Source organism: Sinocyclocheilus rhinocerous, unplaced genomic scaffold (genome assembly GCF_001515625.1).
Source record: "Sinocyclocheilus rhinocerous isolate Xijiao unplaced genomic scaffold, SAMN03320098_v1.1 scaffold2435, whole genome shotgun sequence".
Classification (NCBI taxonomy): domain Eukaryota; kingdom Metazoa; phylum Chordata; class Actinopteri; order Cypriniformes; family Cyprinidae; genus Sinocyclocheilus; species Sinocyclocheilus rhinocerous.
The window spans coordinates 70,220-88,099 of NW_015654070.1; the positions used below are offsets into that span (position 1 = coordinate 70,220).

Below are 17,880 nucleotides of genomic sequence, written 5' to 3' on the forward strand. Positions count from 1 at the left end.
GGAGGCACAACTAATAACTTCCGGTCTCTCAACCGAGGTTGTTGAGACCATCCTCCGTCCAGAGTTCCCTCTATGAGGAAACTGTACTTCTGCGGAGACCGCCAGCCCGACCCAGCTAACTGCCCGTTTGGTACAGTTCTGGAGTTCTTGCAGGCCTGTTTATCCGCAGGGTGGACCCACTCCACCCTAGAGGTCTTTGTGGCGGCCATTGCGGCCTACCACGCCCCTCTCGGTGGCCATTCAGTGGGAAGACACCCTCTTCTTACACGTTTCCTCCGCGGTGCGCTGAGGCTGAGGCCTCCGGCCAGAGAAGCTTATGCTAAGTGGTGGATCAGGATGCTATTACATAGCCTCGAGTCCTCTGATCTCCCCTCTCCTTTGGGGGTCAAGGCTCACTCCTCCAGAAGTTGGCCTTCGGGACAGCGGGCCCCACCTACTTTAGCCACTCCTGGCTCCCCTTTCTCTCGCCTTAGTTGTGCTCTTCTACACTAGGCAGAGTTTTGCAAGTCTGGCGGCGTGGGCATTCTCATTCCCAAAGCATTTTCCGATGCAGCTCGAGTTCCTGAAGAGGAACGTCTCAGGTTACGTATGTAACCATGGTTCCTCGAGGGAACGAGATGCTGCGTCTCGGTGCCATACTTCCGGCATCCCTGCCGGTGCTTGCTTCATTCCTGAAGCTGACGCCGGCTCCGCCGCACGTGCTTTTATAGCTTCCTGCTATAATAATAAATCCAGCTATTGGACTGATTTCACATGTGATTCAGAGCGTGGTCACAGAAGGCGTTCCCAAAGCGTTTTCCGACGCAGCGTCTCGTTCCCTCGAGGAACCATGGTTACATACGTAACCTGAGACGTTAACTGTTAATAGACTGCTTAATATCTGCCAACACTTTATTTTGATGGTCCACAACAGACATTCTACTGACTACAAGTAACTTTGCAAGTATGCCAACAAATTCTACTAAACCTAACCCTATTCTAACAGTCTACTAATACTCCAGTGTAACCAATTATGTCATCAATAAAATATGTTTGCTATATGTGATTAAAGCCTTTATGTTTTTAAATGTAATTGTACATGCTGAAGACACATCTGTTGCTTATTTCTGAATGTGTCCTTTCGTACCTTCTGCATTTCTGGTGGGGCATTTCTGGCCGTGCTGTACTCTTGGATGAGCGAGCGCACGTGACAGTTGACCCTGATGGCCGTGCTGTGGACCCGCTGCCAGCGGCCTTTCTCCAGCCGCTGGAACATCTTCCCCAGCTCTGTGCTGACCACCAGCGCCCTCTTCAGCAGCGTCTGCAAGTTATCACGAGTGACATGCTCACCAATGGCACCTGCCCCGGATACGATGAGCTCACCTGGAGCATCTTCATCCACACCGATGGGTTTAGACTGCAGAACGCACATGCACTCCACCTCAGTCATGTGCCGTAAGTCTTCCATCCAGCGCTGTACCGAGTCCACCTGTATGGCATGCATCCTGCTGCACAGACATACACGACAATGTCAGGTCATGTACATTTCTGTACATACATGAGCCTTTGACTGTAGAGCCCGTAAATGATTCAAGCCTTACAACTGAGGTCTCGAACTTTGTCTTCAATCAAAAGTTACAGGTGGGACCCTAGCAAGCCTTTGGGCATTCATGTAAATATATGTAAAAAAATAAATAAAAATGTGCCTAAGGCATTTCTGCAAAATGGTATTGCGTTACTTCTTGCATGACCACCACACTTTCTGAGTTAAAAGCACTGAGTTTTATACGAAAGAGAAGAAAGTGAATCTGGCAATGTTTTATTACGTTATTTGTTGTACATGCCATGGCAGCTCAGAAAGGTTTATGATTTAATGCATAATACATAGCACCTACACTAAACCTAACTGATACTGTTAACAAAAGCAAATTAATTAAAATGCTTTTGCTGAAGCAGCCATGCCATTTTAACTTGCTTCTACAAGTCTTGAGCTTTTTTGTTGTGACTTGTGTTTCACAGGACTCATAACCAAGTGCTCTACATCCCTAGTGTAATGCAGTACCAGGTGAGCTACAGGGCAAGTTTACTATGTCAAAAAAGCCAAACATATGGAGCTGTTTATGTGATGCAAGCATGAAAAATGTGAAACGTCATTATATAGTATTGTGAAAGGAACCACCCATATGAAATATGTCTTTATTAATTGATAATCTGGCTCTGTAATTGCTTGTGTGAAAAGGAATAAAAGTTGTTGATGTTTACACTAGTGTTCATTTCAGTAGAGACTGAGGTAAACTGTATGTGCATGTTTTGTGCATGGGTATGGAGTTTTACAAACATTTAAGTAGAGGCACATTTTTCCAATGAGCTAATGTTGAATTTAGAAAGCTTTTCTATGCAAACATATGAGGAGCTCCACAAAACACACTCATCTGTGCTAAATAACTTGTTGATTAGAGGCATCTGGCTAAGTGATTTTGAGAAACAAGGATATTCCACAGCCCAGAGTCAATTTACATTTATATTCTTTTCATTGTACTTACATGTGGATATAACTATAGGCAGAAGAACCGATTAATGTAAGCAGAGAGGACACAGTAGAGCATGGTAATGATTAAATCAGAAAAAGTTTGGGGATGCACACAGAAATCCCCCACTTCCCCCAGTTATAATGGTTGCTATGCCCCTGATTCTGCTTCATTATCAACCTGAGGTCAATCCAGAGGTCAGGACTGATGTGACTGCAAGCAAGAGTTTAATACATTTCCAGATATAAAATATTATTAAATGGAAAATAAAGGTGTTGTAAATTTGAGTATTTGGGGAAAAACTCTATTAGAAATTAAATGATTTGCAAATAAGAAAATAGTATTTTTAACAATATAATACGATTAATGTTAAAACAAAACAAAACAAAAATATTGGAGATAATGGCACAAGATACTATCATTATAAACAAGCAAAAGTGTTTTTTTTTTACAATTGGGGTCTAATTAACGATAGTGTTGGTTCTGTTGCACATTTAAAAATAATGTCCCTCAGTATAAACTAACACAAACAGCGGTCTCCCAGAGCGTCCCTTCTCCACCTACTCTTTGGCAATGTGATCTAATGAGTGTCATATAGTGAACGAGTGGAACAGGAAACAAATGTCAATGTGACGACCCACAGATTTTACTGGCACTGTGTGCAGAAGCCAACACTGAAAAACAAAAACATTGTGCATTTACACTTATACCACATCCATACTTTTATTATGTGAAAAAGTCATATTTTTCTTTTAGATATTTACATGTGATGTTTATATTTTCATGCGTCACAAATGGAAAGTTATAAAGTGCAATATCTCTAAAATGTCTAATTATATACACAAAATTATTATTGTTTCAGGACAGAAATTTAAAAATTACTGTTACATTATTACAGTGTCTTACAGCTGGCCATTTTGAACAAAGTATCAACCAGCACAAACAATTTCTGTGAGAAAGGCCTCTTGTGAATGGATCATCATGATAATGGGTTTATTTGAATGAATGTGGAGGAAAAGCTGTTCTCCAGCACAAATATTTACATTTCCACCCATTGATGGGTCAGAAAGTGCTGCGCTTTTATTCCCGTGTACAGTGAGGTCAGAATAATTCACTGCACTCCGCTAGGAGTCATTTACAGAGTAAACACACCTGAGAGAGAGAGGAAGACACATTTGCAGTCATGATGACTGGATAATCAGACCAACAACCATATATATATATATATATATATATATATGCTATATCTGCTTACGTTCAGAGGACACATCACACTTTGTCTCAAAATAGCAGCTTCTACTATAATGTAACATTTTATAATCACCAAAGAAATTATGGAAGATGATTGTCAATTTGGAAGCTGTCTTTTATATTTTATAGTTAAAGCACTGTAAAGCTGCTTTAACACAATCTGTATTGTATAAAGCGCTAAATAAATAAAGGTGACTTGACTTAACTAGTTTAAAGTAGGGGATTTTTAAAGCACTGCTTCTTCAGTAACACTTTGGTATAGAGACCAGTTCTCAATATTAACTAGTTGCTTATTAGCATGCATATTATTAGCATATTGACAGTTTTTTTATTTTTATGAAGCACATTCTGCATGAACATATTCTTCAGCTTATACATTTTTAATCCTACCCATTACCTAAATTTAACAACTACCTTACTAACTATTAATAAGCAGTAATTAGGAGTTTATTGAGGCAAAAGCCATAGTTAATTTTGAGAAGTGGACCTTAAAATAAAGTGTGACTGCTTCTTCGTATGCCACGTCACCTTTAGCATCCTCCTTCAGGCGTAAGACACTATACTCTCTCACTCTAAGATGTGCATTGGGAAGAAACACACTACAAATATATTGAATTGAATATTTCCATATATTTTCTCTTATGCTTGAATAAAAAAAGAACATTATGTCACAATACACCTACAACCTCCACACCCTGGCCGATTAAAGCAGGCGTTTCTTCCCAACAGACATCAATTATTCATCTGCTCTTGTCAGACATTGTGTCTATGTTTACCATTTGAAATGGATCATCTTTCAGAATAAAAATTGAATTTTCTACTCAGAGACGATGCATATGGAGAAAAGTCTGAATCTTCATGTCAATTTCTTCACTTGTTGGTCAAACGGAAGATGCTTTTGGATTAGCTGTCAGTCGAAGCTCCTGTATTATTCATGCGTGTCCTGAAGTTATTCTGACTCACAGTGCTTCCTGTTTGTCATTAACATATTGACACAATCATATTCTGAGTTTTTTGGCCTGTTTTTGAGTGACATCACAGATGAAACGAGCTGAAGCACTGTGATGACATCATATCTGACGCTATGTGCAGGCGTGCTGTTATATCACAGGTAAATCTTGTGTGTGTGTGTGTGTGTGTGTGTGTGTGTGTAAACAGATGGAGTCCAGTGGAGCACAGAAAAGCACCTGTCCAAACTACTGGCGTGTGCAATGCTAATTGTTCATCAGGGGTGGAAGGCAAGCTCAACTCACAATGATTCAGCATCACCGTGAACATGAATGAGCATCAGACTCACTTCCTGCTAAACCTCCACCTGCTGTCTGATGGAGCGATGAGCCGTGAAACACACGGGCTTCAGTTCAGGCTGCTCTCTTCATTCATATGAGCACATATTTATATTTACACATTTTGAATAAAGGAAATGCTTTTGTTTGTTTTCTTCTTATTGTTCTTACCATATAATATACCCCCAGTAAAAAATTAAATAATAAAAAAATCCTTGTTAGCTCAAGAACATATATTGCCTATCTCAGTTTTTTTTTAATTTAGAAAATCATAATATGTTGCCAACCAGTGCATACATTTTCAATTTTTTTATCATTTTCAGTACATATCGACAAATTCACCTTATATATACATATATAGAGAGTGAATGTGTCTATACGTTCTGAATATATATATATATTGAAATGTGTATTTGAGGAGGCAGACCACGTTAACAAAAAAATGAAAAAGATTTTAGGTCACAAATGTTTATGTTCTGGGCATGTATTTATGAGAAACTTTGGTGTGATTACCGTCAGTGACAAACAAACATAGGTAATCACTGACTCTGACCTGCAATCTGAGCCTGTCTCACTCTCAACAACACACATCAGCATCTATTACTGCACATTACAATGGGAATACTGTCTGCTTGTGTTTCTACTTCCTCTTAATATCCACCTTATTTTTGTAAGTAAGCTATTTTTTGTGAATGTGCGAGACATCCAATTCATTATCCGCTATAGGTAAATCACTAGAAGAATAGCAAAGTGCCGAAAACGGTAAAACTATTTAGGTTACAAACACATTCAAGTTACAAGCAGCTGCACCTGATTTTATGTTATTAGTGGATAAAATAACAGCCACCAAGGAGTGTTTAGTGATATACTTCTTTTGCTAATTTTTTAATGCCTTAATTTCATAGAGATAATGAGGCATGAAAGTCCACTTACATCTTTCCAGAGATTGAGGAATAGCTGCTCTGTCTGGAACTCTGTGGGGTCGCCATTCTGACTGCGTCCTCCTTACTTCAGCATAGCACCTACAAAACACAATATTAACAGACTGAATGCAGGCCATCATGAAGAGCTCACAAAATGCTAAAAACACCTAATTTCACCATGTTTTGCAGCAAGCAGTTACACTGACCACTATGTACTAATATAGTATTTATATAAGCCTGTCTGCCTGAAGATAAATTAATTAATGAATTTGATCAAGCTTGGATCAGAAAGTATCAAAACTGGGTTGTTTCTGAGTGACTGACTGATCTACAAATTGCACAAGAGATGCTACAGCAACCACAGAAAAGTCATTGTGGAGATCAGTATCCAGAGCGGGGATTTTTCTGCTGATGATGACTGCATAGGAACCAGCGTGGACCTCATCAAAAGTTGTTAAATACAGCTACACCAGCCAGGACTTCATCTAGACACGTACTGTATAACATCCTGAATAAACCTGCCAGATCTAACAAAAAAAGGTAACACTTCAGCTTGGTGAATTCATATTAACAATTGTGACCCTGGACCACAAAACCAGTCATAAGGGTAAATTTTTTTAAAGGGGTCACATGATGCGATTTCAATTTTTCCTTTCTCTTTGGAGTGTTACAAGCTCTTGGTGAATAAAGAAGATCTGTAAAGTTGCAAAGACTAAAGTCTCAAATCCAAAGACATATTCTTTATAAAAGTTAAGAGTCAGCCACGCCTACCTAAAACGGCTCGTTCTAACACGCCCCCACATATCTACATCACTATGTGGGAAGATTTGCATAACGCCGCCCAAATGTTCACGCAAAGAAAGAAGGCGTAACTTTTCATGTCCTTCCGGACGCTCCTTCGTCGGATCCGCCGGGCGCGCCGTTCTCGACCGCGCCGCCTCAGCTCACTCTAGCCCGGCCTCAGCTCATGCTAAGCCCCCCTTTAAATTGAGATTTATACATCATCTGAAAGCTGAATAAGGCAATATTTGTCTGAGATACAACTATTTGAAAATATCGAATCTGAGGATGCAAAAAAATCGAAATACTCAAAAGTAAAAGAGAAAATCGCCTTTAAAGTTGTCCAAATGAAGTCCTTAGCAATGCATATTACTAATGATAATACATTTTTGATATATTTACGATAGGGAATTTACAAAATATCTTCATGGAACATGATCTTTACTTAATATCCTAATGATTTTTGGCATAAAAGAAAAATCGATAATTTTGACCCATACAATGTATATTTGGCTATTGCTACAAATATACCCCAGCGACTTGAGACTGGTTTTGTGCTCCAGGGACACAATTAACTATTAAAGAGTTTTCCCTCAATGAACTCCTAATTACTGCTGATTGATAGTAAGTAAGGTAGTTGTTGTAGTAGTTATGTTTAGGTATTGGGTAGAGTTAAGGGGATCTAAAATATAGTCATGCAGAATCATAATCATAATCAGAAAAAGCTTTATTGCCAGGTATGTTTACACATACAAGGAATTTGTTATGGTGACAGAAGCTTCTACAGCACAAACAGAATGACAGTGACAAGACACAGATAATAAAAATAGAATAAGTAATAGAAAATAGCAATATACAACACATTTTTGAAGAAAAACACAATATAAAAAATAGACAATAGACGGTGTTTGTGTGTACAGTTGTGTTATGTACAAATGCAAGGAAATGTGAATAAGTGTTGTGTTAAATTAATAAATGTATAAATAGTGTTGTGTATTACATGTTTATTGTAAAGTTAACTGTTTTAGCATTTAGCAGACTGAATAGGTCCCATAGAGTAAATTGCATTGTATCACTTGAACCTCGGCAAATTAAGTGTCAGTCACAGAGCTAGTCACAATTAATAAAGCTTATTGGCAATTTAAAAGGTTATTGTCAATATGATCGCAAATTGGCTTTCCAACTAATGTAAATCAATATTTATATGGTATAACAGTAGTAAATTTATTTCTCACACATTTGTCCTGCAAAACCACATATACTGTCCTGCAACAGAGCAATAACTGTGGACAAAGGTTTGCTGCATTTTGATTGGACCTCTGGTACCTGTGGCAGGACAGGACACCTCATTAACCCATATGCAGTTTCTGCCCTTCACCCATCTAGAGACTAGGTCAGGTTTTGGCCTGTGGCCACCATAAATAATTCCCTAGGACCTCCATATGCAGTAGCAGTGGGTGAAATGCCACAAGGATCTTCCAAATCCATTCATTACTATGTTTTCAGACCTTAAAACTGATGCAAACTACCACACATCAATTTCATATTTATTCAGAGAAATAAGTATCCTCAGTGACAGCAATGTGTAGCGAAACATTTTACACAAATTCAGCTGGTAACGGACAAATGAATGCATGCATGACAGTTTGATCGTGGTTTAACTTTATGCATTCAGAACACTGCCAAAGGTATTCTGGTAGTGGTTTGGTAAGTGAATAATGCATCAGTAAGTGACACTTTTCTAACTGTGTGTTTGAACTATGCAAACAAATTCCGCAGGAGGAATATAGGGTGGGCCACACAATGACAGATATCAGATATGTTCAGAGTCTTCGTCCAGCGGGACAACAACAGATGCAGCACATACTGAGTCTCCATCCCAGAGAGACAAAAGCGGATTGACCAAGTTCTGAGTCTCTGGCCCAGAAAGGCAGAAGACATACAGACCTTTGCAGCAAGTTTAAGCTCCGGCGAGCAAACCTTCACTTCAAGGTACTTTCATTGGCGTGTTCCAAATATTAGGACCTTCTGCACCTACTCCAGGGTCTCATATGTGCGTTCCAGATTTTAGGACCCTTTGGTGCTCCAGGAGATCAGCATCTCACAGCGCTTTGTGTTCAAGCCTCTTGAAATGAATTCCTGCTCCTTTCCCCACTGCATTGTTACCCAGCTCAACCAGTGGAAGAAGTCACCACTCACCACCACTGGACTGCTCACTCAACCACAGAGAACGTAAATATCACTTATCCAAACCTCTTTCCAGAGACCCGGGCATTGTTTTATATTATCAGTATATGATTTTCTAATTTATGTTAGATGTTATATAGTTTATTTAATTTAACAACAAATACCATTTATTTGTTTGATTTGTTTACTTTTTAGTCTCAGAAAAGCAACATTCTTGGTATTCATTTAGTAGTTGTTTATAACTCTTGTTTATCTTTTGTTAATAAAAATTATTTTATTACACTTGTGTCTTCTTTGTGTTGCTAAAACAGTAAGAGGTTCTACAAGTTAACATTATCTCACCAACCTTCAGATAAATCAGCTGACCAACTCCCTCCAGTTTATATTATTTCCAAATGATTGAACAGCCCCTGTTGGGACTGTTCTCATGCCGCCATGGTAAATGTCCTTGACTGGTGCCCTGAACTAAGCAAAGGGAAGTGGTCATCTAATGTACTTATAACCACAACTTAAGAGATGGGTGATCCAAAAATCACACTGTCACTGGTGGCATGAGTACCAATAACTACAATAGGAAAACATTTATGCTTTCTGCAATCACATATATGCAACATTGCAATCAACTGTTTCTTTCTGAGTTGCCATACCATTACACCCAGTGCCATATTTAACACCACAGGAAACAGCAGGGAACATTATATAGCCTTGATAACATTGTATTGTTTGTTGTATTATGACTCTTATGATGTGCTGCTAATGGTCAGTCAATGTAGCTGTTATCTGATTGGCTTGAGTTAACGATGGTTGGAGTCCAGCTATTTGTGGATTTGTGTGCATGTTTAGCAGCTAGAAATGTCGGAAAAACATGTGCTGTGGTCCACAAATGCACAGGAAGCAATCAACAAATTCATATTGTTTAATTTGTTGTTTGAACAAATTCAAAGTTGTGTTTGTGACAAAAACTTGACATAAATTTGTTTCTGTGTGTCTGTGAATTCATTTAATTGTTGTGAATCTTTATTTGTGAATCTGTTTGTAAATCTCCTTTCATTTATTTGGGAATATGAAATAATTCTAACCCCATACTGGGCAATGCAACCCCATTTCCCCAATCAGCTAAACCCCCACAGATAATGATGGAGGCCTTGACACTTGAGGCACTTCTGTACTGGGACTGATGGCTGGCAGGTGGTCATTGAGAGGCAACAGAGCATCTGTTCTCATCAGCTGAAGGAGTAGCCATCAGTCCAAGCAGCAAGACATCAGACAGTCTATAGTGTTTCATCAGACACAGTTTTGCTAGTCTTCTGTAACTCCATGTGTGGGTAAGTTACGTAATTAATAGTGGTTAATGTTGTGTTATTAACACTGTTGTGTTTCCATTTGCTGTCTTGTTGGTAAACAGACAGATTTTGCAATGAGTGATATGTTTCCTAAAGTGTAACTCAGTGATGTTAGTGTGGTTTAAAGACTCTGTCCATGTTCATCTCCCACCATTGATCTAAATTGAAGAGGTTCTATTCTTGTCCTGTCCTTTCCTCCATAGTAATTGTATTACTATGCCAAAAGAATATCTTATCTTCTGATTTACTGGCAGAATGCCATCCAGTGACTCAATAAGCTTTAGTGCTCATTCCATGTTATTTATTGATGTATCCCATTTACATTATTCAATTTACACAACCTGCTAACCATGTAGGCCTGTACTCTCTTCTGATTCATTTAATGACATCCTGCAGCAGGATGGTTTGAAGTTTACTCGTCAATGCTGGAAGCTGGTATCTGTGATTTTGGAGTATGAATAATGCTGCCTCAGGACAAAACCAGTAAAAATACATATTTCTGTCACTGTCCAACGATTAAAAAGCAAAACGAAACTCAGTCAACACTGAAACTGACAGAAATGGCTACATAGTTTGAATTCTGGTTGAGGTGAGCTCAGTTTTTACACTCCCTTTTCTCTAAATCTGAACATAGTTGAGTTAAACCTGTCTGCCACAGAACAAAGATTTCAGACATAACCTAATTTTGACAGAATGTTTAGTTACTGTGTTTTACCTTTGACAAGACAGTACTATGTTTATCCAAAATACACAAGTCACATAGTTTGTCATGTAACAACTTTCATAGAAGACCACCTTACCATTCAGTAATATAAAGTTGTTGCTTGAAGTTTCTAAGAACCCCACAAAAACCTAAAGCTGTTTATAATCAAATCTTGCTGAGTCAAGTATACAATTACACATAATTACACAAACCCAGATGTGCGAGCTTAAACACAATTGTTTATCCTATAACCAGTGACTAAAAAAAAGTCACAGAAGTGACAGGACCATGAGTTTCTTTCTAAAACCCCTATCTATACACGTGAACTATGCATATGAACACCCAGTGATTAGGCCTACTGATTTGAATCTCACAATCCTTAAGTAGACAGAACAATCTGGGTTCATTTTAACCATCATAAATTGTCCTTCATGAGTCAGATAATGATGCTGGTTACTGTATATGTGCATGATTCAGCATATCATGAAATGCATTTCATCTATGAAAATCTGTAAATGTGATATGATTTTTGTTGTTGTTGTTGTTGCAAAAACTGCATATACAGTATCCTTCAGAGGATGGTTGCATCAGTTTTGAGCTCTTCAGTACTTTTACTGTTTTTGCTTGTTTGTCCTGTCCAACGTAATTTTTCTCCTATCAGTTTTACTAGAAACAAACTCATAGACTCCTGACCAAACTAACTAGCTCTCTGTGCCCACCTCCACTTGTGCTAGTGATGTTGGGGAAATTCACATCTAGCACCTGCACCATCAGCACCGGTGCTCCACAGGTCTGCGTGGTCTCTCCACTACTTTTCTCCCTCTACACAAATGACTGCACCTCTGCAGACCCTTCCGTCAAGCTCCTGTAGTACAGATGACACCACGGTCATTGGCCTTATCCAAGACGGCGATGAATCTGCTTACAGAGGAGATATTGAACAGCTATCTCTCCTCTGCAGTCAATACAACCTGGAGCTGAACACACTCAAAACTGTGAAGATGATAGTGGACTTCAGGAAAATACTATTTGCACCTCAGCTTTGTTGTACATTAACAGGATGCAATAATAATGTAGAGTGTGAATTATTATATTTATTAAAATTATTAAATGGATGCCGCCGCCTTGGGACAAAAAGCCCTCCATACACCTACCCCTAACCCCAAAATACTTCATTATTAAACGCTCATTATGAATATTATTTCCACTTTTAGAATATTTTCTTCATTGAAAGGAAATGCCCTTCTGATCTAATATTTGATGGGTAAAGGGAGAAGAGCGAGTCCGGTAAACGGCAGGTTCGAACTCGGGTCGATCACGTCAAAAAGCTGCTTCTATGTGCCTTACTCACTACGCCACTACAACTGTTATATAATTCGCATCATGTTCAATTTTGTGTGGCCCAACCAGACACTGGTGGGCATAATTACTGTAAATAGCCTATATGTCAACAAGGCTGGCTATTTGCACTTAATGTAAATAACACTTGAAAAACTTATTGAAACGGCACCGTGATATGGGCTGATATAATGTATCGCCCCATAGAAACTTCAAGGGTTCATAAAAATATATTGGATATCAAAATTTGGATTTTGTTAGATCATTAGACCCTGCATTAAATCCATCGGCTCATTCAACACTAACAGCGCTTAATAAGACAAAGCACCTTATTTATTAAAGAGGAGCTCACACGTCAAAAAGTAGCAAATATAGGCCCAGATGGGTAAAGGGAGAAGAGCGAGTCCGGTAAACGGCAGGTTCGAACTCGGGTCGATCACGTCAAAAAGCTGCTTCTATGTGCCTTACTCACTACGCCACTACAACTGTTATATAATTCACATCATGTTCAATTTTGTGTGGCCCAACCAGACACTGGTGGGCATAATTACTGTAAATAGCCTATCTGTCAACAAGGCTGGCTATTTGCACTTAATGTAAATAACACTTGAAAAACTTATTGAAACGGCACCGTGATATGGGCTGATATAATGTATCGCCCCATAGAAACTTCAAGGGTTCATAAAAATATATTGAATATTAAAAATTGGATTTCGTTAGATCATTAGACCCTGCATTAAATCCATCGGCTCATTCAACACTAACAGCGCTTAATAAGACAAAGCACCTTATTTATTAAAGAGGAGCTCACACGTCAAAAAGTAGCAAATATAGGCCCATTTGTTTGCAAGCATAGGACCATTTCCGTTGTGTTGTGCCAATTTCGTTGTGTTGCGACTTGTTTTCCATTGTGTTTTGATAATTTAGTTGTGTTGTGGCTTGTTTCCATTGTGTTGCTGCTTTTTTCCTTTGTGTTGTGCCAATTTGGTTGTTGCGACTTGTTTTCCATTGTGTTTTGATAATGTTTTTGTGTTGTGGCTTGTTTCCACTGTGTTGCTGCCTTTTTCTCTTGTATTGTGATATTTCGTTATGTTGTGGAGATTTCATTGTGTTGTGCACCCTCTGTCTTTTTTCTTTCTCAAGAGCTGTCATTAAAACCACCTACCACTTTTAATATATAAATTGAAGTAGACAAGTCAAGCATGTCAATGACCATTAGCATTCACTTAATTGACATGTCAAGTGCCATTGAAAATTATCTCACCATTTCACTATAAGAGCCAATTTCGCTGGAATCAAGTGATTTGATATTGTGGTGACTAATGTAATAGTGGGATTTGGGCATTATCTTTAATGTAGCTATAGCTGTACATGTTATGGAATAAAAAAAGAGAGAAAGTAAGTGACTTGGTTTTAGATGTTCATGTCTTGCAGAAACAAATCTGTACTCAAATAGTTTATTATCCATCAGGATATCTCTGATGAAAGCTGTGCATTTCAATAAATACTACAGCAGTCTGATTAAGCGTCCCAGAATCATTTTAGACTATTTTATAGTAGACATTCAAAATCAATGATGATATCAGCTTATAATCATCTCAGAAAAACAGCAAGAATTAGATATTTTAAACAAAGAGGAACAAAATCATGCATTCATTGCAAGAAAGGTTACCCCTTAATAGGCCTTCCCAAAAAGGCCATTAATAGTTAATACAAAATTGTCACTGCTGTGTGCTTTACTCACCTGTCTAAAAGTGATCCCCAGAGCTGAAAGAGTGTTTCTAAACACAGTCTATTGTCTATTCATTAAAACTCAAATCTATGAACCCAGAAAGAAGAACCTGATGAATGAGCAGGCAGAGTGTTCATGATTTAAACCAGAGGACTACTGGAAGATATGCTTTTCCAGCTATAAACACATTCTTCATTGTTCATTGTCATTGCTCTCGCATTCCTGCACTAGTAAGTGGGTTGACTGAAAGTTCGCTGTAGCACTCAAGTTCCACAGATATATTATCTCAAAAACACAACATCAGGCATTAGCAGAGAACACAGCGCAAGGACTGACTGTAAGAGTAGAGAATGAAGAGCTTGTACGGATGTAATCAGTGCCTTTTTCTCTTGCTTTAAACCGTGAGAGTAAAAAGCTCTTAACATGAGGTCCTGATGGCTGAGTGGGCTAAATGTAGCTCATTCCTGAGATATCTGGCCACGTTGTCACGGGATGACCTTCTCTGTTAGCAACAGACCTACATGTTTCAAGATAAAAAAACTGTTTAATCTGTTTAATCAGATATCATCTACACTGTGATGAATTGCCTCATTACCATCTCTGCCATCAAAAGCTGGTGGATTCCCTCTGAATATGACATGTAGACACATATGGTCTTCTTGAGTGATTGACAGACGAGATGGATTCGGCTAAACTAAAGACAGAGATGAACAGGGCTTTGGTAAACAATCAAATATTCTTATTCTTAGGCTGAATTCTTTACTCTGATTGGTTGGCAGATATATTAAGGGTGTTGATTAATTGTCTGTAACTCCAAGTTCTGAAGAAGGTCCAGGTGTGTCGACTGCATTACTGCTGCATATCACTTCACTACAATATTTCTAATTTGTTAAAAAAAAACTAGTAATGGCAGCTTGAGGTGTTTTTAATCAGGATGCTTAATATTTTTATGCTTAATATAAACTTGTATGTTTATTTTCACGGTTCACGTACTCATAAGGTTGGACATGAAAATAACCATATAAATATGTATGTGTGGCAACTGTGGTATAACAATTTACCCAGGACTTCTTGTATGCTAAATGAATGAATGCAATGGCCAAATGGAAACGAGTCATTCCTTTCAAAAACTGACTGTCACAATAAAATATTTTCAGGCAAATGCTCCACAGAGTGCAGGTGACGACTCAGTTACATAATCACTGCATCCATCATTACAAATTACTGACGGCCCAATCAACTAAACACTACCTCAGTATTATTTGCTCATGAGTACATGTCCTCAATTGTCAACAAGAGGACAAAAAAGCAAATAATGAAAATTCAACAAAGATTGCTGTCAAACAGACGGAAGGTGAAGCAGAATAAATGCAGAGCTGCATGTGGTGATGCTTCTGAAGAAGCTGTGGATCAGCAGCTCTCATACAGTTGAGAGGCTTTGAGGTGTGTGGAGAGCAGGAAGGTTAATCAGTTCTCAAAGAGAGGACGTGCTTCAGTAGATCTCACTGATGTGACATATTCAGCCACTGAGACATGACTGACTCTCATTGTTTATAAGTAGGTATTCATGCATAACATTTACAGGTACAAAAAATATGGATAGACACACAACATGGACATACTGACAGCATCTAAACCGTGAGCAGTATTACAGTTACAGAAATCTAAAATATTAACAAGTCCATTATATCAAAATATATTTATACATTTAAACTTTAGATCCCTTAACCCTATCCTCAAACCTAAATATAACCACTTTACATAACAAAAAAAAACAAAAAAACATTAGTTACAAGATAGCAATATATAGATGTTTTTGAGCCATTATACCCTCTGCTTTTACTCAACCTAACCCTAACCATTTACCTAAAATTATATATTTTCAAGAAAAATGTAAAAGGCAGACAAGTGTAATCACAATAATTTATTCCAAAAACGCAGTACCTGTCAGTCCTGTGTCTTGTGTTTTCCTCCCCCACGTGTTCCATGACCCAGTTTTCCCATGTCGATTGTTTCCAATTTGATTCCAGGTGTGTCTCGTCTTCCCCTGATTAAGATTGTATATAAAGTGTGTTCTGCCCATTGTTTCCTGTCCAGTATTGAATGTCATCTTTCCCCGCTACGTGTGTGTTCCTGGTTCCCTTGATGTTATTAAAGTCTCTTTGTTCAAAGTATACTCCACGTCTCCTCATTCCTCGCTCCGTGCTCCCTCACAGTAGCGAATGTGACAGTACCAAAGTAGTCCAAATGACCATGTGTTTCATTCGGGGTGCTCTCTGGTGGTGTCACAAAGCGCTACTGTGAAGAGCATGGAGCGAGGAACGAGGAGATGAGGAGAAAACTTCAAACGAACAGACTTTAATGAACATCCAACGGAACTAGGAACACACACGTAGCGGGGAAAGATGAACATTCAATACCAGACCAAGAACTTAGGAAAACACAGGGCTAAAGTAATGGGACTAATCAAGGAAATCATGAGACACACCTGGAACTCAATAAACAATTAACAAGGAAAAATTAGGTCCGGGCAGGCACATGGAGAGGGAAAAACACACAGAATGAATCCAGGGGCGTGACATATCTCCACCCTCCCGGAAGGCGTGTCTTTGCGCCGTAAAACAACAGAGTGGGGGCAGGGGTGGGAACTTGGGAGGAGGCTCGGGAGGAGGACGGACACCCGGGAGGGGGCCGGCAGACAGAATCCAGGAAGGTGATGATGGAGGGAGGAGCCAGGGAGGCGACAGGAAGGACTTGGAGCAGGAGGGGCCAAGCACGACCCAAGCCACAGCCATGATGGTGACCCACGGTGGAGCCGACGGAGGGAGGAGCCATGGAGGAGGAAGGGCCGACGACTCCAGGGGGCCGACCAACGGCGGCGACCAGTAGGTGACGGAGGAGCCCGAGGCGGAGAGCCGATGAGCCAGGGCGACGGGCAGGATCCGGAGGGCCAAGGCGGAGCAGATGGCGCCGGCAACTGACGTGGAGGCGGGGATCCGAAAGACCGCTGTGGAGCCAGAGCGACAGAGGACTTAGGAGGAGCCGAAGGGATGAAGGAGCCTGACTGAGCCGGAGGGACGAAGGGACAAGGCGCAGCCGGAGGAGTGGAGTCCTGAGGCACAGGATGGTTGACGCCAGACCAAGGTGGAGCCGGAGGGACAAGGGAGCCCAGCGGAACTAGTGGACGGCCGGGCCACGGCGGAGAGAAGGGAGCTAGGAGCCATGGTGGAGCCGACGGGTCCACGGGCCGAGGCGGAGTCCGGGGTTTAGAGGCTGGAGGTGGAGTCAAGGGATACTACAGCCCCGGCGACGCTGGAGGATAGCAGTCTCGCGGAGCTCGTACCGTGCTTATAGTGGGTTGAGGGCAAGCAGAGGGGCTGCCAGACGACAGCGGTGGAGGAGGCAGGAGTGGGTGGGCGGATATTTGTGAGCCTCCAGACTTAGCTTGGGACAAGGAACACTCTCAGGGCTGGACGTGGGAACAGGAGCCTTCTCTGGGCTGGACATGGAAACAGGAACTTTCTCTGGGCTAGACATGGGAACAGGAACTTTCTCAGGGCTAAACTCTGGGACTGGAGCTCTCTCTGGGCTAAACTTGGAGACTGGAGCCCTCTCTGGGTTAGACTCGGGGACTGGAGCCCTCTCTGGGCAAAACTTGGGGACTGGAGCCCTCTCTGGGCTAAACTCTGGGACTGGAACCCTCTCTGGGCTAAACTCTGGGACTGGAGCCCTCTCTGGGCTAAACTCGGGGACTGGAGCCCTCACTGGGCTTAACTCAAGGACTGGAGCCCTCTCTGGGCTAAACTCGGGGACTGGAACCCTCTCCGGGC

The 17,880-nt window shown here is 40.3% G+C and overlaps 1 protein-coding gene across 1 annotated transcript in view; it reads right to left on the minus strand.

Moving 5' to 3' along the window:
* Window positions 1–17,880, minus strand: part of LOC107716866 (protein inscuteable homolog) — a 72,643-nt gene that overhangs the window by 38,326 nt on the left and 16,437 nt on the right. The window contains exons 2-3 of the mRNA XM_016523475.1: window positions 5,978–6,066; window positions 1,127–1,487 (exon numbers count right to left, since the gene is read on the minus strand). Coding sequence (XP_016378961.1) covers window positions 1,127–1,487; window positions 5,978–6,033 — 417 coding nt within the window. The 5' untranslated portion in view covers window positions 6,034–6,066. The remainder of the gene's footprint in view (window positions 1–1,126; window positions 1,488–5,977; window positions 6,067–17,880) is intronic.